Source organism: Anolis carolinensis, chromosome 5 (genome assembly GCF_035594765.1).
Source record: "Anolis carolinensis isolate JA03-04 chromosome 5, rAnoCar3.1.pri, whole genome shotgun sequence".
Taxonomy (NCBI): domain Eukaryota; kingdom Metazoa; phylum Chordata; class Lepidosauria; order Squamata; family Dactyloidae; genus Anolis; species Anolis carolinensis.
Window position 1 is genome coordinate 147,034,408 of NC_085845.1, and position 22,167 is coordinate 147,056,574.

The 22,167-nt window shown below is 38.5% G+C and overlaps 1 protein-coding gene across 2 annotated transcripts in view; it reads right to left on the reverse strand.

Annotated features, from left to right (window-relative positions):
* Positions 1–9,997, reverse strand: part of scaf11 (SR-related CTD associated factor 11) — a 35,900-nt gene extending 25,903 nt beyond the window's left edge. For both annotated transcript variants that reach the window (XM_008111094.3, XM_008111093.3), the window contains exons 1-2: positions 9,775–9,997; positions 1,317–1,397 (exon numbers count right to left, since the gene is read on the reverse strand). In XM_008111094.3, coding sequence (XP_008109301.1) covers positions 1,317–1,377 — 61 coding nt within the window. In that variant the 5' untranslated portion in view covers positions 1,378–1,397; positions 9,775–9,997. The remainder of the gene's footprint in view (positions 1–1,316; positions 1,398–9,774) is intronic.
* Positions 9,998–22,167: the final 12,170 nt, after the last annotated feature.

The window sequence follows — 22,167 nt, forward strand, 5'->3', positions numbered from 1 at the left end:
TGTAGAAACCATAGATAATTGAAGCAGCAAACCTCCATTTAATGATAGTTGACAATTTTGTTCCAAATTTCAAATCTAAAAAGGAAATCCCAAATTCTGTGAAATAGGCTAGGATTCTAAGATACCCTATTCTGTATATGGTTTGTAATCCACTTTTTAGCTAAGGTCCATTAAGTGCTACTGAAGACAAAAAAAATGAGGGCCTTAAAGGCAATGACATTTCAAGGCTAAGTTAACATACAAAATAGAAAGGTCACCAAAAGACAGAAAGCACCCATCCAAGATTCTGTCCTGATACATAAACTAGGCAACCTGTATGGTTTCAGTATTTGGCAGTCAGATGAAATCTATTTTGATTTACAACTGATAGTAGGTAAAAACACACATATTCACAATGAAGTTACTGAATCCTTGTTCAAAAAACTATTAGGGCAATAACCACTACCACATACATTTCAATGAGAGCCACAATTAAATACAAATATTGTGATGTCATCTTGTATCAATGTTAATCTTTGTTTTATTTATTATAAGATATGATTTTATTTAATAGTATTTTACCTTTCCAAATAGCTCATCATCGTTATCACCCCCACAATCATCACTATCACTACCACCATTTGAGTAATAGTCCAATCAATAAAACAAAAAATTCAGTCTCAAACTCATTCTTAGTCTCAACTTGAGCAGATCTACTGAATAAATGGAATGTAAATTCCATTCATTTAGTGTTACCATAAGATGACATTGCACCTCTTTCTGGACCAGTGGTTCTCAACCTGTGAGTCCACAAATGTTTTCGCTTTCAACTCTCAGAAATCCTAACAGCTGATAAACTGGCTGGGATTTCTGGGAATTGTAGGCCAAACACCTGGGAACCCACAGGTTGATAACACTGTTTTGGACATTTCAGAAATATCCCTCCACACCATCATTTGAAGAACTCTACAATTCTAGATCATTTTGTGTACCAGAAATAATGCTAACATGATGACTACATAATCACTTCCTTGAAGAATTGAAGCAAAGTAAGTTTTAGTCAGGAGTTATACAGAAATCAGAAATAAAAGCACCTAAATTAATCAATACCCCAAGAATAAAACAAGTAATATGGACAAATCTTTTAAGTTATGGTTCAATATCTCTGAAATGGAAATTGCCCTAAAGAGGGCACACAGGGATATGTGTGCTCATTCTGCTAAAACCAGATGTCTCACAGGATAATTCCTTTGTCAAATGAAGCATACTTCTACACGTTTGGATCTACATATATTTTTATTAGCTCTACTTCGGGCTTTATTATTCATATCAGGTACCTTCTTTGCCTTCATGTTTCTCATCTTCACCATTCTGCAGACACTGGTTTTTATTCTTCATTTTTGCTTAAGAAACACAACCTGCAAAATATTATCATCAATGCTTACATTAATATAATAAATCAGATAAGTATCCTCAAATATTAACTTCTGAAAGGCCAGTGTAATACCAGAGTATAAAGATATTTGGCAGCAAATGTCTAAGACACGTTAAAACAGCAATCCCATGTATTTAAAATATAAGAGTAATATGTTTTGAACTATTTTGATGAATATAAATTGCACACAATTCTCCACAACCTAAAACATATTCAAACAATATTATCCTTTCTTCTATTTTTCTACAATGTTACAACACATCAGACAAGGTTATAATACCACTTCACGTATTTTATATGTATCATACAAGGAATTCAAGAGAGAAAAATAACAAAGGATATTTCTACTTGAAGAAGACAAGTTAGAGCTGGATCCAGATCAACATAGGAGAAAATAACATGCCCTACTAATTTTCCTTAACACCACATTCACCTAAAGCAGCAATAATATATATATTTTAATTTGAAGCCACGGTTCTAGATTTACTTTACCTATTCAAAATCAACTTCCTCACCTAATTAATGGTTAAATTAATACGTTAGCTTAGATCACAGAAAAAGCAGTTTGCAACTCTCTCCGTAGTATTAATACAGCTTATATGAATCGAATCTGAAATCCTACAGACATTATCTAGGTTGTCGTTCAATAGGGCATATTTTAGAGCAGCCATGAAATTGTACTACAAGTATGTATCTCTTAAGGTTAAAATCCTATGTACCCTTGCCTGGGAATACCTGCTCACAACATTTCTGAATAGAGTGGTGAAATGCACAAGTTAGGCTGTCCCTGCAGAAACTAAAACAAGCACTGACTCTTTGTTGTGACACCTTGACTGGATGTTCTTGAATGCCTGGGGTAGTGAAAGGACAACAGTGGCTAGGGTCTGTAGATCCCCTGAGGTGGCATTGATGCTTCACCCACTCTACAGAACAATCCTTGACTTATCCACCGGGTCACACCAAGAGCCGGAATTATGGTCCTGAAACCTGCCCTTGCCTTGTACATGAAGTCAACACATAAATGAGTAAGCAAACATGCACTGAATTCTGCAAAATTCATGAATAAGATAAAAAAAGTGTAAGTTTAGATATAGGAGAACTTCCAGTTGCATATACAGTAGAGTCTCACTTATCCAACATAAATGGGCTGGCAGAACGTTGGATAAGCGAATATGTTGGATAATAAGGAGGGATTAAGGAAAAGTCTATTAAAAATCAAATTAGATTAGGATTTCACAAATTAAGCACCAAAACATCATGTTATACAACAAATGTTACAGAAAAAGTAGTTCAATACGCAGTAATACTATGTAGTAATTACTGTATTTACAAATTTAGCACCAAAATATCACAATGTATTAAAAACATTGACTACAAAAATGTGTTGGATAATCCAGAATGTCGGATAAGCGAGTGTTGGATAAGTGAGACCCTACTGTATTTAAACTTTCCTTATAATTTCTCATCTCCAGATTTTCTGAAAAGTTACATTTCTAACTGCAGCCTTAAAAAACTTGTAGGTAATGTGAGGGTTCCTCAAGAATAACTGGCACAAAAGTACTTCCCCTGTTCCATTTGTGAACGCCTTAACCAAACAGCTTCCATGATTTATTATCACAGTAGTCTAAATTTGTGATGCCAAAGGCCACTCTGAATATATTTATAAATTGGAGAACAACAGATAAACATATAAATTGGATTATATTTTTAAAAGGGAGTCTTGTGTCAGCTGCACCCAAAGACTTCTCACCCAAGTGTTTTTGTTTTTTTTGGGGGGGGGGGGGGGGAGGTAATGCAGCTGTTAAAAAGTTTTCAAAAATCACTTGCAGAAAGTAAATTACTGTAATATTCATAAATAAATTCTACGAATTCCAATAAGTATGTAAATAAATATACAAAAACACAAGCAACTCATATATCCAGCAGCTTCTTCTTGGCTTTTTAGATTCTCTCTATCTCAAATATTTGTTACAACATATTTGTATTTAGTATATTGTAACCGCTCACACTCTGGGATCAAGCAAATATGCACACGATTGCAAGCAAGATTTTCAGATCTGCAGGTAATCTTACAATAAGTACAAGGAGAGCACAAAACAGTCATAACATTCACATGGTTAGACTTTTAAGATTGAGTGGAGGAAGAGGCCATACAGATTTAAATGTCTTAGACTCCATTAAGTGTCATGCTGGCTTCAGGTTACAATAAAGATTCCTGCAACAAAAGCAGGACAGAATTCCTGTTTTTGAAAAATTTAATCCAGATATCTCTAGCTGAAACATAAGGGCATCCTGATAGAAACAAAAAGTGAAGAGAAACTGAGGAGTTTTTGTATTAGCAAAGCTGGAGATTAACTTTGGTCATGGGTTTAAAAAAAATCAATAAATCCAACTGGATGTCAGAATTTATGATTGGTGAACACAGAAAGTAGCACATCAAGCTTCTAGGTAGATCTTTACCATTACTTTTCATTAATATTAGTATTACTTTATTGATTTGTATTCTACCTTACTCCTTAGAATAAGACTCAAGGCAACCAACATACTAAACCAATACAAGATACAAATACTACAAAGTGAACAAACACTTTATAAATGCTCAGGGGTCACACATCTCAATAAATTAGGTTGTTCCACACTACACATAGAAAACAAATGGGGACCTCTCGCTTTCAAGATGTTGTTAAAGTGCAACTTCAAACTATCCTCATCATTAGTATTACTGGCTAGGGCTAATGAGAACTTCAGTTCAACATGATTTGGAGAGATATATGTTTCCCACTTGATATAAAATGAAGCAAGCTATCATTAACTGTAAGAAACACTCCCACTCACAGTGAGGGAACACTTTTATTAAAAGAGTGTTAACCAAATATAAAAATATACTTTTGGCTTAATTCATCTGATTAATCAGTATATTGAGAGCTAGGCCTGCCAGACCACTATCAAACCAGTTACCTTGTCAGCAAGCTGGGAAAAATATTGAGAACATCAACACTGTCCAAAAAGGAAAAGTTCTATCTTTCCTGTGAATAAAGAGCCAGAACACTAGTACCAAACAAAGTCTGCACAACAGTGTCATAAAGAGAAAACCAGACTGCACCATTTAAGTTCTTTTAAGGAATGTTACAAAACACAGACCAAATACTTATTCATAAAATTGAATACCTTCCCTAAAAAAATATTCTCTAGAGTAAAACAGACATGGCCTTGGACATTGGTCGAGCTTTATCAAGCTTAATAAATTACTGATACCTTATCATAAATCATTAATTTAACAATACATAAATTTTCTAAATTCAAATACTTTTCTTTCCCTATTGTCTATACCTTCCTTAAGCAGATACAGAAATCTATCCTTGCCTTAAGTAGATACACTTAATATTATTATTATTATTATTATTATTATTATTATTATTATTATTATTTTGGGGGGGGAGGGGCTGCAAATCATCAAGTAACCAATCTTCCTCACTAGCTGTTTAATCAGCTACATTTCTATTGGAAAAGCGATTTATTCCCTCCTCTTTTCTATGTATTTATGATGTAACCAAATCTGGACAGATAAATGTGTGCAAATCTCAGGTACTCATTTCCACATTTTGATGCTGAAGGTTTTCTCTGTGTAATTATGAGAATTAGAGGAATTTAAAATAACTGAGAACCTATTTATTTAAAAATCTTAAGACAGCTGCCTTTATCGTTATGTACATCTCCAGAAGATGTTATAAAAACTAGTTGGATGGCAAATGAGGATGGATCCTGACAAGGAAGATGACTGTCACTACAATAGTAATGTTTGAACTGAACAATGAACATAATTAAATACTTCTAGTATAAAACTCAATTGATTGCAATGCCTTTCAGGGCAGATTACTAACTTATGTGTGTATGCACACACAATCCATCTCATTTGATAGCTATCGATTATCACAGAATCAAAGTTGGAAGAGACTGCACAGGTCATCTAGTCCAATCCCCTGCCATGCAGGAAAAGCACATTCAAAGTACCATCCAGCCTCTGTTTAACAGTCTCAAAAGAAGTAGCCTCCACTATACTCTGAAGCAGAGTTCCACAGATCTTCCAAATGTTATTCCTAATGTTCAGGTGGGATCTCCTTTCCTGTAATTTAAACCCACTGCTTCAAGTCCTAGTCTCTAGAGCAGCAGAAAACAAACTTGTTTCCTCCTCCTCATGAAATTCTTCCACATAATTATACATCGCTATCATGTCTTCTTCAACCTTCTCTTCTGAAGGCTAAACATACCCAGCTCTTTAAGACGCTCCTCATACGGCATGGTCTTCAGACATTTGATCATTTTAGTTTCCCTCCTCTGGACAACTTCCAGCTTGTCAATATCTCTTTTGAATTGTGGTGCCCAGAATTGAAAACACTCTTCCAGGTGAGGTCTGACAAAAGTAGGAGTTCCATGACTTCCCTCAATTATCATAAACAACAGCATATAATAACTAACAGTCCAAATACACCAGATCCTGTTTGATCTTGGAAGCTAAGCAGGGTCAAACTGCTAGAAATGAAGAAGCATCAACACTTTCATGTAAAGCAATTACGGACAAAGGGTGCATGCCTGCTGTCATGTTTTCACCTGTTCCCTAGATCTATGCAGCTCAAGGTGTTTTGCGTTTTGCCTGCATGTAGCGGTTATTTCCCCCTTCCTCCCTGAAGTCTTTAGTGTGTTTTATTACCCTTTGTTTGAGAAGAGCACACCATGAGTCCTCTCTCTGTCTCAAGCTGCCTTACACAGAGACATAAAAACCAACATTTGGGACTCCTCCATTAAAGTTAGGTAAATTTATCTTGTCTGTCTACTCTTTTATCAGATATGTATTACCTGCCATTTTAACCTTACCAGACCATCCTACATATTTTTTCTCCTGTTTCCTACTATATAGCACTGTTTGCACTGCACTCTATTCAGCTATTGATACAAAATTATCTCACACAGGCCTGGTTAGCACTTGGACAGATCACCAATAAATACTAGGTGTGGTAGGCTGTATTTCAGAGGCAAATCCACTTCTGAGTAATTTCTTGTCTTAAAAAAACCTAATAAATTCATGGGGGGCATTCTAAGAATTGAAGGCATACATACACATAAATACTGCTGCGTGCTTAATCAAGTTAACTGCAAAAAAGCCCCACATAGAATGTTAACTGATATCATCAGATGTCACTGAATCTATGTCCAGGTTTTGGTGATCTTAATGCACCCTGGTGTATGGCTTTGAATTAATTTCAACCATTTGAATAACACTCACAAGACTGCAATGGCTGGAAAGTGAAAGTGAAAATTTCCGGTTACATTTACTACATACCACGTTAGACAAGAAAGAACAAATAAGGATAGCAATCTCTCCTGTCTTTTTACTTCCTCTTGGCCTAAAAAGTTGCGCATCCAACATTTTGTATAACAATCCCTTTAGGCTACATTTGTATGAAGTCTATGAAATATAAATTAACTTTGCGTTTAGAACTACAGTAGAGTCTCACTTATCCAAGCCTCTGGATAATCCAAGCCATTTTTCTAGTCAATGTTTTCAATATATCATGATATTTTGGTGCTAAAGTCATAAATACAGTAATTACAACATAACATTACTGCATATTGAACTACTTTTTCTGTCAAATTTGTTGTATAACATGATGTTTTGGTGCTTAATTTGTAAAATCATAACCTATTTTGATGTTTAATAGGCTTTTCCTTAATCCCTCCTTATTATCCAAGATATTCGCTTATCCAAGCTTCTGCCGGCCCGTTTAGCTTGGATAAGTGAGACTCTACTCTATCTCCAAGATATCTCATTACATACATATGCAAATACAAGTATTACAAAATGAGAAAAGGTCCCAAGCACTTCAAATAAAATATGCACAACCTGTTATATACTGTACTTTCAAAATGCCTGATGTTCAGATAGCCTTACAGTTATCTAGAGCAAGGCTTTTTAAACTTTTCCACTTGCAATCCCTTTCCACTCAAGACATTTTTATACGAACACAGGTATATAGATATATAAAATAGGTATAAAAGCATTTACTGTTAATAAATCAGCATTTACAAGGCTAGCTAAACAGGCTGGTTTTCTTTTTTGTGGGGTACACTGAAGAAATGGCTACAGTACTCTGGAAACACTCAACATTGTTGCTAACAGATTTGTGTGAATGAGTAGTGTTCAGAAACCTTTTTCTTGCCCAATGTTTCATGACTCCAACATTGAGCTAAAGTGATCCCATTTGGGGTCCAGAACCACATTTAAAGAAGCAGTGTTCTAGATGATCTAACAAGTATATAACCTGAAATCAGCTAGCCTGGAGCCCCCAGTGGTGCAATGGGTTTAACCCTTATGCCTACATGACTGCTGATTGAAAGGTTGGTGGTTCGAATCTGGAGAGTGGGGTGAGCTCCCATCTGTCAGCTCTAGCTCCCCATGCGGGGACATGGGAGAAACCTTCCACAAAATGGTAAAACATAAAAATATCTGGGCATCCCCTGGGTAACATCCTTGCAGACAGCCAATTCTCTCACATTAGAAGCGTTTTACAGTTTCTCAATTCACTCCTGACATGGGGGGGGGGGGGGGGGGGGGGGAAGCCAGCCTTACAGTGATTCAGATTGCTGCTTCAAAGGGCCCTTCCAGACAGGCCCCATATCCCAGGATCTGATCCCAGGTTTTCTGTTTATCCCATATTATCTGGCAGTGGGGACTCATATAATCCAATTTAAAGCAGAAAACCTGGGATCAGATCCTGGGATATAGGCCCCTTCCACACTGCCCCTATATTCCAGGATCTGATCACAAATTATCTGTTTATCCCAGATTATTTGGCAGTGGGGACTCGTACATTTTCTTTAAAAGTTATGTCGTCATTGTTGCCCCAGCAAAACCATCAATATATAACAGTTCAACAATAAATAACAAAAAATTGAATGCAACAGTAAAAATAAAACCACATGAATATGAGGACAGTAACCCTAACTAGCATTTGCAAACAGAAATAGGGTGGTAACTTGGGGAAGGTTAGGTGAACTGAGATAATACATTTTGACCTTAAACTAAATATGTAATGGTGGAATAATATGAGTCTCCTTGGGGAGATAGGGTGGGGTACAAATAAAGTATTACTATTATATTATTATTATTATTATTATATATTTCAGTTTAAAGCAGATAATCTGGAATAAGATCCTGGGATAAAGGACAGTGTAGAAGGGCTCTTAAACTGTGGGTTCCAACCCCAAATAGGGTCCCCTTAGCTTAATGATGTGGTCACAGAAAATTTGACAACAGGAAAAGGTTTCTGAATGCCACCTAAACAATTACATGAATTGGTTAGCATGTAGTGTTTACAGCGCACTCTGTAGAAAATGCTTTGACTGCATTCCATAAAAAAAAAATCAGCCCGTTTAGCAAGTCTTGCAAATGCTAATACAGTATCAGCAAAGGTATGATTTCTTGGGCAAAAAAGAGTCAAGAGTGGGAAAAGTTTAAGAAGCAAATGACACTTTCACAAATAAAGAGGCCAAGTCCCTAGTTTATAAAACAACAAACATTGGGCCCTTCCACGACCATATAACCCAGAATATCAAGGCAGAAAATCCCACAATATCTGCTTTGAACTGGGTTATCTGAGTCACCACTCAGATAATGTGGGATTTTCTGCCTTGATTTTCTGGGATATAGAGCTGTGTGGAAGGGCCCCCAGTTCAAAGCAGATCGTGTGGGATTTTCTGCCTTGAAATTCTGGGTTATATGGCTGTGTGGAAGGGCTCTGAGTCCAGTTCAAAGTAGATACTGTGGGATTTTATTCAGCTGTGTGGAAGGGGTCACAGTCCCTCTCACACCAAGCTCATAAGTATGACTTCAGCCATGTGCGTTTATTTTCTGAACCGAATCTGCATCCAGAAGGCAAACATAGGCCAGCGATGTAAAACAAAAACAAAACACACACACAAGCCAGCAGCGATATGGATAAACAGGGTTTTTGACAAGTCAGATCTGTCTCAGTGTAAGAGCTCAGCAAACAAAGGAGAGTAGAAACAAGGGGCCCACAGGAAGAGCTAAGCTCTCCGGGGTTAGCAAGAGGCCAAGCCGGGTTGCGAAGGCCTTCTCGTTTGGTAACTTCTGCGCCAGACTCCGAGGAGGGAAACTTCCACGGCCTTTTTCAACGTCAGCGCGGGAGCTGAGACTTTGACCCTGGCTGCGTGATGCGCCCACTCCTGGCTGGGCCCGCCTGGTGGGCCTCGCCGAGAGAGAGAGGAGGCCGCCGGACAGCCCCTCCCTCGAGGTGCCCGCGCTTCCCCCTTTGTTCCCCTCACAGGCGCCGCCGCCGCCTTACCGCCTTCCTTCGTCAGGGAGACTCCGCAGGCTTCGAAGGCCTGAAAGGCAACAGCAGGCCGCTCTCCTCCTGAGCCCGAGCGCGCGCCCGCCCGCTCGCGTCACATGTCCCTTCGCGGCAACGGTAGTCGGTGAGGGCAAGGCCACGCCCCCTTCCCCCGCCTCCTGCCACAGAAGGAAGGCCGCGCGGCGCCGCTGCTTCTGCTGCTGTTGCTGCCCAATCGCCTCGCGCTCCGGCAGGAAAGACGTCACCGCGTTGGCCTCGCCGCCAACGAGACGGCGCCGGGAGGCTTTTCCGCTGGCGTCACACGCAAGGATAGCCGAGTTGGCCCCCTCGCGGCGGGGAAGGCCACCGGCACGCGCCTCGCCTGCAGGGACCGTCAGAGAGCGCGAGCATGACGTCATGCCGCCTTGGAGCTCGCGCGACGTACGTCTTCTGCGCTATTCCTGGACTGGTTTCAGCGCTTGGCCTCCTGGGGTTTGTAGTCCGTTGAAGCAGGAATGAGAGTGACGTCGTTACTTTGTGGTGGCTCCAGTGCATACACATTCAACTTAAGAACAGAACCTATCTTGTTCGTAGCTTGGGGACAGATTTTGTTCATTTTCATGGTTTCCTCCTTTCTGTTGAAATTGTCCACATTTTTGTGGATTTCAATGTGTAGTCATGATAGTTGCTAGAATGATCCAGCATTTCAGTGTTCTCAAATAATATACTGTGTCCAGGTTGGTTCATCTGCTATGGCTGACTTATCTCGTTGAGTTAGTCTGCAGTGCCATTCATGTTCCTTGATTTGTGTTTGGGCAATGCTGCGTTTGGTGGTTCCCTATGTAGACTTGCCCACAGCTGCATGATATACGGTAAACTCCTTTAAACTGCTCAGCTAGGCAGGTCCTGGGCCTCACAAACTACAAACCCCAGAACTACTAACATGAAACAAGGAACATGAAAGGCACTGCAGACTAATCCAACCAGAGAATTCAGCCATAGCAAAGCACTTGATGAGCCTGTAATACATTGTAGATTATATTAAATACAAGCTCTTACATCCACCTGTGAACCAAAGTCACCCTGCAGGGTAATGATGTGCCACTTAGCTTTGTAGAACAATTAACAGAAACTTTACTGACTTCAAAATGTTCAAACAGAACAATAATATGTACAATAGTTTCTCTGATTGTTTACAGAGAACAGTAGGAATAAATAGTCTTTTTAAAGTCCATAAAATTGCTTCAGTGCCTTAGAAATAACAGGGCCACTGAGACCCAGCACCCATCTTCTCTCCTAGCTGTTTCCAGTCAGCGTACACTCTCTCAATCTGAGGGTAAAACCCGCTCAAACCAGTTCCTCATTAGCATGGCAGAGAAATTGACCAATCAGATTCCCAGCTGTTCCCATGCTCAGTCAATCAGCTTATTACATGTACTTTTCCAGTTAGCTTATCCATCATGGTGTCTTTACAAACCACAACAGAACCAACCTGGACACAGGATATTATTTGAGAATACAGTAATGCGGGACCACTTTAACAACCACTATGTCAGACTATACAGAGAAGCCATTGAAATCCACAGGCATGTGGACAATTTCAACAGAAAAGGAGGAAACCATGAAAATGAATAAAATCTGGCTACCAGTATTAAAAAACTCCAAAATCAGAACTGTAAATAAGGAGCAGCACTCTGTAAACCGAGGAATTCCAGACAGGAATCAATCAGGGGCAGCTAACGACTCTGAACAAAGGATTCCCCCCAGGCCTGGATGCGAGGCTGGGAAGGCCATTTAAGGCTAACAAAGGTGATTAATTACAACATTCATACTGCCCTCCAACAGACAAGAGTTCTTCCCCCCACCCAGGAACTCTAAAATCAGGACAGTAAATAAAGAACAACTCTCAGAAAATTCCAGACATGAAACTATCAGGGCCAGCTAACACCTCCCAACAAAGGATTCTCCCAGACAGGAAGAAGCCAGGCCTTGAGGCCACACGGCCATCAAAGCTAATTAAGGTGATTAATTGCAACATCCACACCTGCCTCCAACAGACAAGAGTTCTTTCTCCCACCCTGGTCCTTACACAGATATATAAACCTCCCTTGCCTAGTTCCCAACATACCTCACAACCTCTGAGGATGCTTGCCACAGATGCAGGCGAAACATCAGGAGAGAAAGCTTCTGGAACATGGCCATACAGCCCGAAAGACTTACAGCAACCCTACAAACCCCAGAGTTATGCAGGAGGCAGAAGCCGGATTTAATCTGGATCTGTGCTCTAGTGTGATGAGGCAGGTAACTGTCTAGTGCAGTGGTTCCCAACCTTTTTTTGACCAGGGACCACTCTCCAACATTAGTACCAAAAGGGTTACAAATCAGTTTTTGGTCAACTTTAGATTTGGTTTGGTTATTTGGGGTGCTGATTCAGAAAACTGCACTGGATAACCACATCAGCTCTAGTTTCTGATACAGAACATATGCCATCCAGTAGTCGCCAACTGCTCACCCACAGAAAACCATATTTGATCATCTAGAGCTGATGTGGTCTATCCAATGCAATTTTCTGAATTAGCACCCCAAATAACCTTAGGGCTGCAGGCATTCATGGCTATTATTAAACTTTAACTGTCATGTTTTCATGCTGTGACATCCTGTTGTTTGTAAGCTGTCTTGGGTCCTGTTCTGGGAGAAAGGCAGCATATAAATTACATAAATACATAAACTGAAACTTCTAAATACTTCTCCTTAAACCCCTCCATAAGATGGAACCCTCGCAGTTAAAATGGAATAAAATCTCTATAATTCTGGTGTGAATATGCTCTCAATAAAAACCTATATTCAGTACTTGTGACATAATCCCAACATAGTGCTCATTCAGAATCATACTATTTTTTTTCCAGAATGTGAGTTTTAGAACATGCCATGCATGATGATGCAGTCCACATATGTCAAACTCAAGGTCTATAGGCCAAATCCTGCCTGCCATGTTTTTGTATGTAGCCTTCCAGATGCTAGACTACAACTCCTGTATTTGTCATCATTAGACATCATGACTAGAGCTAATGGGAGTTGTGATACAGTAACATCTGGAAGGCTGCTGTTTTTTCAGTTTGGTCAGGATAGTGGGGTTTGAAAATTTAGGTACAATACTTGTGGATATGTCTGACTTCAAAACGTTTTTTAACCTTTCCTCTTTTGGAAAATGGAAATCTCCATAACCTTTTGGAGATTTTATGATATTTTTTTCCATAATAATTTCTATTAAGGTATATCAAGAGTGTTCCGTGTGGCTAAGTTCGTATTCTAATCTTTTTATTTCTTTCCTGGTCTCTTACTTTCTGCAATTCAGGCTCCCTCCTTTATTGTTCTTCAACCAGTTTTTCTATGCGCCTCAAATTGTTTCCAATCTGTAACTCTAGTCTGTTTTCCTCTACAGTAGAGTCTCACTTATCCAACATAAATGGGCCGGCAGAACGTTGGATAAGCGAATATGTTGGATAATAAGGAGAGATTAAGGAGAAGCCTATTAAACATCAAATTAAGTTATGATATTACAAATTAAGCACCAAAACATCATATTATACAACAAATCTGGCAGAAAAAGTCGTTCAATACACAGCAATGCTACATAGTAATTACTGTATTTACGAATTTCACACCAAAATATCATGATATATTGAAAACATTGACTACAAAAATGCGTTGGATAATCCAGAACGTTGGATAAGCGAGTGTTGGATAAGTGAGACTCTACTGTATTTCTTTCGAAAGGAAGGTTAGTCTATCCATGTCATATATTTCTTCCATTTTTTCCAACCATTGCTCTATTGTAGGTGTTTATTCTGGTTTCCAATGTTTTGCAAAGACTATCCTTGCAGCCGTGGTTATGCATATAAATAAAATATCATTATTTAAATTGAACTCTGTTTCCGTGTCAGTTATTCCTAATAAATGGTATTCCAGTTTCATTGAGAATTTTTTATTTAGTATTTTTTGGGCTTCCTCATGTATGTGTTTCCAATATTCCATTGTTTTTATACAAGTCCACCATGTGTGATAATAAGAACCTTCTTGGGTTTTACATTTCCAGCATTTATTTTGGGAGTTTTTATACATTATACCTAATTTCTTTGGTGTTATGTACCAGCGGTGGAACATTTTAAGCCAAGTCTCCTTTAAATCTGATGCATAGGTATATTTTATCTTTTTATTCCAAATTTGTTCCTATTCTGTCAGTTTTATTGGTCTACCAATATTTTTTGCCCATTTTACTATGCAGTTCTTTATGTCTTCTGTTTCTGTAGACCATTCGAGTAATTTGTTGTAAATGTTTGTTATCCCCGTCTTCTCAGTCTTTAACATTTTATCCCAGAAATCATCAATTTAATTGAATCCTGTTTGATTATCCGTGGCAAACCGTTCTTTGATTTGTGCATATTGAAACCAAGAGAGGTTTCGATATTTCTGTTTATTTCTTCTTGACTTCTGAAATGAAAACTTCCATCCTTTTTAATCAATAGCTCCTTATATTTGGGCTACCTGTGCCATCCTAGGAGTTTCCTCTGATTGGTCTCCAGTGGTGATATCCACATTGGGGTTTTGATATAGATTTTTTTGTATTGTTCCCAAATTCTGATTAATGAAGACCTGATGAAGCGTTTCCCGAAATTCTTTTCCACTTTTTTTTATTGTACTAGAGCAGGGGTCCCCAAACTAAGGCCCGGGGGCCGGATGCGGCCCTCCAAGGTCATTTACCTGGCCCCCGCCCTCAGTTTTATAATATAATATTTTTATATTAGTTTTAATAATATAATATATTGTATGACTATTATGACTATTAGCATGACTATTAGCAATCTGGTGTCCTCTAGATATGAGGGTTGAATGAAAAGTAATGCCTCCACCTTCGTTACTTCGGTGTGGATGGGACTATTTTAATAAATCAAATGCAGAAATAATCCTTAGAATGTGCTCTACAAAAAAAACCTCCAACAAATGTTGGAAATGCGGGGAGCATGAAGGCACCTACTATTTATTTATTTACAGCATTTATATCAGGGGTCCCCAAACTAAGGCCCAGGGGCTGGATGCGGCCCTCCAAGGTCATTTACCTGGCCCCCGCCCTCAGTTTTATAATATAATATTTTTATATTAGTTTGAATAATATAATATATTGTATATACATATAATATTGATAATAATCTTATGTTATACAATATAATACTAATAGTAATACCATATAATAATATTAATTATGTTATATATTACATATTATATAATAGTATAGTGGTATAGTTCAATATAGTAATGTATAATGCTAATATTGTGTTATGCTAATAACATAATATATTGTATGTACATACAGCTGCTCTGAGTCCCCTTTGGGGTGAGAAGGGTGGGATATAAATGTAGTAAATAAATGCAGTAAATAAATAATTAATTTTAGACTTAGGCTCAGCCAAAGTCTGACATGACTTGAAGGCACACAACAACAACAACAACAATCCTAATTAACTTGACTATCTCATTGGCCAGTAGCAGGCTCTCACTTTCCATTGAAATTCTAATTGGTTTATGCTGGTTAAAATTGTTTTCATTTTTAAATATTGTATTGTTCTTTCATTGTTGTTGTTGCACTACAAATTAGACATGTGCAGTATGCATAGGTATTTGTTTGTTTGTTTGTTTGTTTTTCTTCAAATGATAATTCGGCCCCTCAACAGTCTGAAGGATTGTGGACCGGCCCTCTGCTTAAAAAGTTTGGGGACCCCTGTACTAGAGGTATGCGTGCCACCCACACCTTAAATGGAAACCTTTCAAACTCAAGATATCCGTATTCAGTATTGCCCAATCTTTTAACCATAACAAAGCACATGCTTCAAAGTAAAGTCTTAAAGTCTTAATCCAAAACCTCCTCTACTTTTAGAGTCTGTCATAATTACATATTTGATTTTGGGCTTTTTCCCTTTCCATATAAATTTCGAAAGTTCTCTATTCCAATCTGTAAATGTTTTGAGATTCCTAATTATTGACACGTTTTGAAATAAAGATTTTATGATCTTTAGAAAGGTATGACCGTGTTAGAAGTCATAACTTTTTGAGGAAATGATGCCATAACCTTTTGGGAAAATGGCATTCATACAAGGCAATTAGGTTTCTCAGCTATTAAACTGATGTACCTATATATTTCTTTGAACTGTTAGGGACAAATATATGCCAGTGCACAAAAACATACATGTATATATAGATATATATAGCAGAGTTTCAGAAGTGTTATTTCAGTTGTCCCAAAACATCTACTCTGTCTTAAAATATAATTGCCTTTAAATCATGCTCTCAAGGGAGAAAAATAAGCAGACATCTTTAAAAGTAACATAGTTGATTTACTCACAAACTTCGTGTATTTAGCATACGGGCACTTTGTATATCAATCCAGTTACAAATAGGATTTGAAGTTGTTCCTCTGTGTAGGTAACACAGGGTATCTTTCTTATAATCATCAGTCTATAGTTTAAAGCATCTCTCTGGTCTGAGAGTGGAATAGAGTCTCTGTCTAGTCTAAAAGTCCAAGGGAATCTATACTGGCATCTGAAAGCATACATCTGTTTCTACTGAAGTCTCTAAGCATACTATTTCTACTGGTGTCTGAAAGCATAATTTCTAAAATGGAGTCTGAGTCCTGAACAAGCCCAGATCTGATCACATAGTCTAAAGCTCCCCGCCCCCCACAACATAGTTAAGGAAAACTGTATACCAATACACACATATACAATACAATAAGAAATTTGAAATATATATATAACAAATAACTAGTGGAGGCTTGAAGAAGGTTGTTATTTTGAACATCCTCAACCTCTGAGCCACAAGTGCTGTTGGGTTGCAATTTCCATTCCCAGTTTGCATGGTGGATAATCAAAAGTGATAGGGGTTGTTGTCCAATAACATCTGGGGATCCAAATCGAGTAAAAGCTAAAGAGCACCTACCACTATGTAAAATTTATAGTTGGTCCTCTGTATCCACAGATTCTTCGTCCATGGATTCTTTGAAGGCAACCTTTGATGAAAGTGAGTTTGACGCCCCTGATGAAGTCTGTATCTTGAATAACTAAGACACCTAATTTCTTTATCACCATAGAGGGGTCAGAAGAAAAATTCCTTAAGAGTGACTGGTTCCTGGTTGTTCATGTTTTGTCACAGAGCTGCATTTGGTACCTCCATGTCCTCCAAGTCTTGAAACATCACTTTTTCACAGGTGTCTATGGTCAAATCAATAATTCTGGGGGGCATATGATCTGTGGGATCCTAAAATCATTGTGGAACCTGTAAATGCACTCTTAAAATATTTGGCATAATTTAAAACTTCTGAGAAAATGGAATAAATCTAATTTTACTTCAGACTGATCATGTAAAGAGAGAATGCCTAGGGCAAAGCTCTTTCTAGAACCTATCTTCTTGTACATTCAAAGTCCTGCCCAAAAGGCTGACTACAGAGGATGGTAGTGATTTACTGTTAACTACTGTCAGCTTCGTTGTTTGTTCCTTCAGCAAAATTCAGAGGCAGCCACATGGGAAAAATAAATAGCAAACTATGAAATAATCTGATATGGATCTCTCTTTGATCTCAGGAGACAGAATTTTTTTTTCTTTTTCAGTTTTAAAAAACTCTGTGGTATCAGTATATGAACTATACATGTTTTTATGACTAAATCTGTTAATAATAGCCCACATCCCTGTTTTTATGTAACTGTGAATCCCACCAGACAAAGCACACTCTTATTATTAATAAGTATGAATAATTACTGTGAAGTAAAGCTTTCCTGTGTTTAGGGCATTGAAGAAACAGGAAAGAAATAATTATCTATGATTTATGTTATATATACCACTTTGCTGTCTCATTTGAAAGGAAGCAATGTATGTTAACCCCTTGTGAAACACTGTGTTCCACTTATTGCAAAGAGGATCGGGAATTCCCATCATTCATGCATGAATATGTGCCACAATGCATTTATTCATTATTCCATCCCCTTAGGGGCAGACATCCAACATTATGAAAAATGTTGAAATATTAGCTGGATCTATGTCAGGAATTATGAACATGTCAGATTCAATTTACAAATCAACTCACTACAAATATGGGTGCTATTGTGACTTGGAATTGGACGTGTGGGAAGAAAAGAGAACCACCCGCTGAATATAACAGCAAAAGAGAAGAAGGGAGAGACTGTGAGACAACAATAATTTATCCAAGGATGAAATCATCCTAATTATGAAATGAGGGTTCATTAGCTTTCATACAATAAAATCTAAAACAACATAATTAGCAAAACATATAATCTAAAACTGTCAGTGAGCCAATGTCACTTGTAGTTGGATCGGTCAAAGTCAAAATTGGATGCATTATTGATGGAGAAATATTTTGGCTTAGTGAAATCTAAGAGAGGGCTATGGAGAGACCCAGGGCTTCCTTATTCTTGTGTGGTACTTACCGTGTTTCCCCAAAAATAAGACAGTGTCTTATATTAATTTTTGCTCCCAAAGATGCTTTAGGTCTTATTTTCAGGGGATGTCTTATTTTTCCATGAAGAAGAATTCACATTTATTGTTGAACAAAAAAAAAGACATTTATTGTATACTGTACAGTAGTTGTCATCACAAACCAGCATAACCAAACTGTGAATCATATCAAGAATTTCTTGTTACTACAGTAGAGTCTCACTTATCCAACACTCACTTATCCAACATTCTGGATTATCCAATGCATTTTTGTAGTCAATGTTTTCAATATATCGTGATATTTTGGTGCTAAATTCGTAAATACAGTAATTACTACATAGCATTACTGCGTATTGAACTACCTTTTCTGTCAAATTTGTTGTATAACATGATGTTTTGGTGCTTAATTTGTAAAATCATAACCTAATTTGATGTTTAATAGGCTTTTCCTTAATCCCTCCTTATTATCCAACATATTCGCTTATCCAACCTTCTGCCGGCCCGTTTATGTTGGATAAGCGAGACTCTACTGTACCATTATTTCCATGTACAACACTCTATGGTACATACATTTACCGATCCTGCATGCTCTGGTGTTCTGTTCAATGGGCATGCTTCCAAACAAAAACTTTGCTAGGTCTTACTTTTGGGGGAGGCCTTATATTTAGCAATTCAGCAAAACCTCTACTAGGTCTTATTTTCTGGGGATGTCTTATTTTAGGGGAAACAGGGTACTTAAACCATGATTTTGTATTCTCCAGAAGATGGAACCTCTGTTATAACAATACCGCCACTGGATGGCAGCAATTCACACTTTAATCATTTCTCTGTATATGTTCCAAGGCGAATGGTGGGAACACTGATGGACCATAGCTTTATGATCAAGTTTAGAACAAATAGATGCTTGGGATGGCCAGCTGATTTTCCAGCAAGATGCAACAGGTTATAACCTTGGGTTGCTGTGAGGTTTCTAGGTTATATGTCCATGTTCCTGAAGCTGATGTTTCACCCACATCTAAGGCAGGCATCCTCAGAGGTTGTGAGGTATATTGGAAAACTAAGCAAGGGAGGTGTAGAGAAGTTGTGTGTTAAACAGAGATTATTGATATGATTTTATTTATTTGTTTGTTAAAAGAAAAAAAAGGGTTATATATTAGCAAGGAAAAGCCTAACATGGAAACTAGCTGGAAGCAGCATTTGGTAGGTTGCCATGGTAACGCAGCTTCCCTTGGGAGAAAAGGGGTGTGGCTAAGATGACAGTTGGAGCATATTCCCTTTTAAAAGTTCAGTTGCTGTGAGGGTTTAAAAAAGGACAGTTGCGGTTAGGTTTTGGAAAGATTAGGAGCTGGAGAAATCAGCTAAGGACGGCAGCTTATGGTCACTCAGGGGAAAGGCTGGGAATATAAGTTGACCGGGGGAGTTTAGTATACTGTGTTGAAGAGAAGTTATTTAAGAAATATCCATTCAAGAAAGACTACATTGTAACTTAAGATCCGGAACGTTTACTGATTGAAACCATACGCTTATGTACCAAAAATAAACTTGAATTTTGTTATTGTTCATAAAGATAAGTCTCCTTGCCTCTCTGTAAGCCTGTTACCTCACGTTGGTGGCAGTTACCGTACCTATCTATATAAGTTACCGTACTTTCCTATATAAGTTACCATCTTTACTCATAGAATCATAGAATCATAGAATAGTAGAGTTGGAAGAGACCTCAAGGGCCATCTAGTCCAACCCCCCGCTAAGAAGCAGGAAGCATTTAAACCCAATCAGTTCTGTTATCCTTCCTTATCCACTAAATCATCCCTGTCATACATTCACACATCCTCCATCCCTCCCTCTCACACGCGCGCACATCTCCTCAATTGGAGGCAGTAGTGGGATTTAGACAAAGATTTCCCCCTGCCTGAGTTGAGTACCACAAATTGGGCTCTCTTCAATTGGTGGCAGCGGTAGGATAGAAAAGGATTCCATCCCTGTCACCTCAGTCCTCCTCAATTGGTGCCAAGCGGTGGGATACGTTTAACATCTCAAGCTAAGTGCCTTGAGACCGCATAGTAAGAAATCGTGAGGTAAAATTTAAGGAAAATGGCTACTAGACTACAGAAGAAGTTAGCAGGAGAGGCTAGTGAATACCAAGGAGATAGTTCGGACTCTGAGCAAACCCCTGAGACAAGGGAAACCCTTAAATATAAAATTGAATTGAGAAAATTAGAATTGGAGGATACACAAAGAGAAAGGGAGGATAAGCAAAGAGAGAGAGAATGGGAGGAAAAACGATGGGAACAAGAGAAGGAATTGAAAATAATGCAGCTAGAGAAGGATATGGAAATAGAACTGAGACGATTGGAATTGGAAAAAGAGAAATTGGCACTGTCTCAACCACACATTATTAACCAAGAAGGGAATGGTAGGACTGAAGCGTCTGATCTACTTCTGAAGAGATTCCCAAAGTTTAATAAAGATGATGATGTGGAAAAGTTTTTGATTTCTTTTGAGAGGTGCTGCAGAGATTTTGAAATTGATGAGGGAAAATGGATGCTTTATTTAAGACCCCAGATTTGTGGGAAATTGTTAGAAATATATGGTGATGTACCTGAAGAGTCACACCGAGATTATAATTTCTTTAAAAAGCAGGTACAACAGAAATTGCAACTCACACCTGAGTTTTATCGTTTAAAATTCAGATCTCTGAGGAAAGAAAAGCACCAAAGCTTCGCATAAGTAGCCTCAAAACAAGCTCAATTATTTGATAGTTGGCTCAGAACCTCAGAAGTGGAAAATTTTCAACAGCTGAGGGAATTAATTAAGTTGGAACAACTGTTTCAATTAGTGCCCTCAGATTATCGGTGGTTAGTTCAAGACAGAAAGCCATCAACTGCCGATGAAGCGGCTTCAATGACAGACCAATTAAACACTCTGAGGGAAGGATTTAGGAAGGATGAGGGACTAAGCGAGAGAAGGCAGAATAAACCGCCATTTTACAATTATCAAACACACACACAATACAAAAAGACGCCTGCAGTAGAAAACACCGCCTACAGGAGGCCTGAGGAAATTAATCAGACCAAACCTGAGGTAAAAGCAAGGTGCTATCAATGTGGGAAGGTTGATCATCTGAAATATCAATGTCCTCTTTTGAGAAGAGATAAAACATCCTTCTTCATGAATAAAGAACCTAAAGAAAACACTACTAAGAGTGATCCTAAGTTGCTGAGCAGTACTGAGACTGTCCCTAAGGAGAAACAATGTTTATTTATGTGATGACTCATGGGCCTTGTAGTCCTGTTCCTAGTACTATTGTGGCAGACGAAGAGGAAAACATGGGATTTCCGCCGTTTCAGCCAGAATCGGAGCCTCTCCACCTGGAGGATGTTTGTCCTCAAGAATGTAGCCAAACAGGCCTTGGGCAGAATTCCCCCCCGTTTTCCCGGAGGGACAATTATAATAGAGATAGGGGAGCCAGGGAGGCAAATCGCCGGAGCCTGAGAATCGCTGCCAAACAATTAGCTGATTAGGTCTGCTTCCCTTGGGAAATTCTAAGGAGTCATGCATCTGGACAGAGTTGGGTTTCGCTTCTCGTTCTCTAGGGAAAGTGTTCTGTCGGCGGGAAAACGAGACCCAATATAGGTGCTGCTCGCAAGGGGAACTTTGCGGAGTCAATTGTTCAGCTTGAGGAGAGAGATCGTGTGTGGACTTCGTAACCCCAATTCCTTGTTTCCCGGATCAAGTTTCCAGCCTTGCCTTGTTTTCACGGACTTCCTTGGACTCTATTCATGTATCGTGTTTGCCTCGTTCCAAGCCTTTGATCTAGCCAAGAATCAAGTTATTTTCTAGCCTAGTTGTCAAGTTACATTGGACCTTAAAGACTCTGTCATTCCCCACACTATTGCTCGGCAAAGTGTG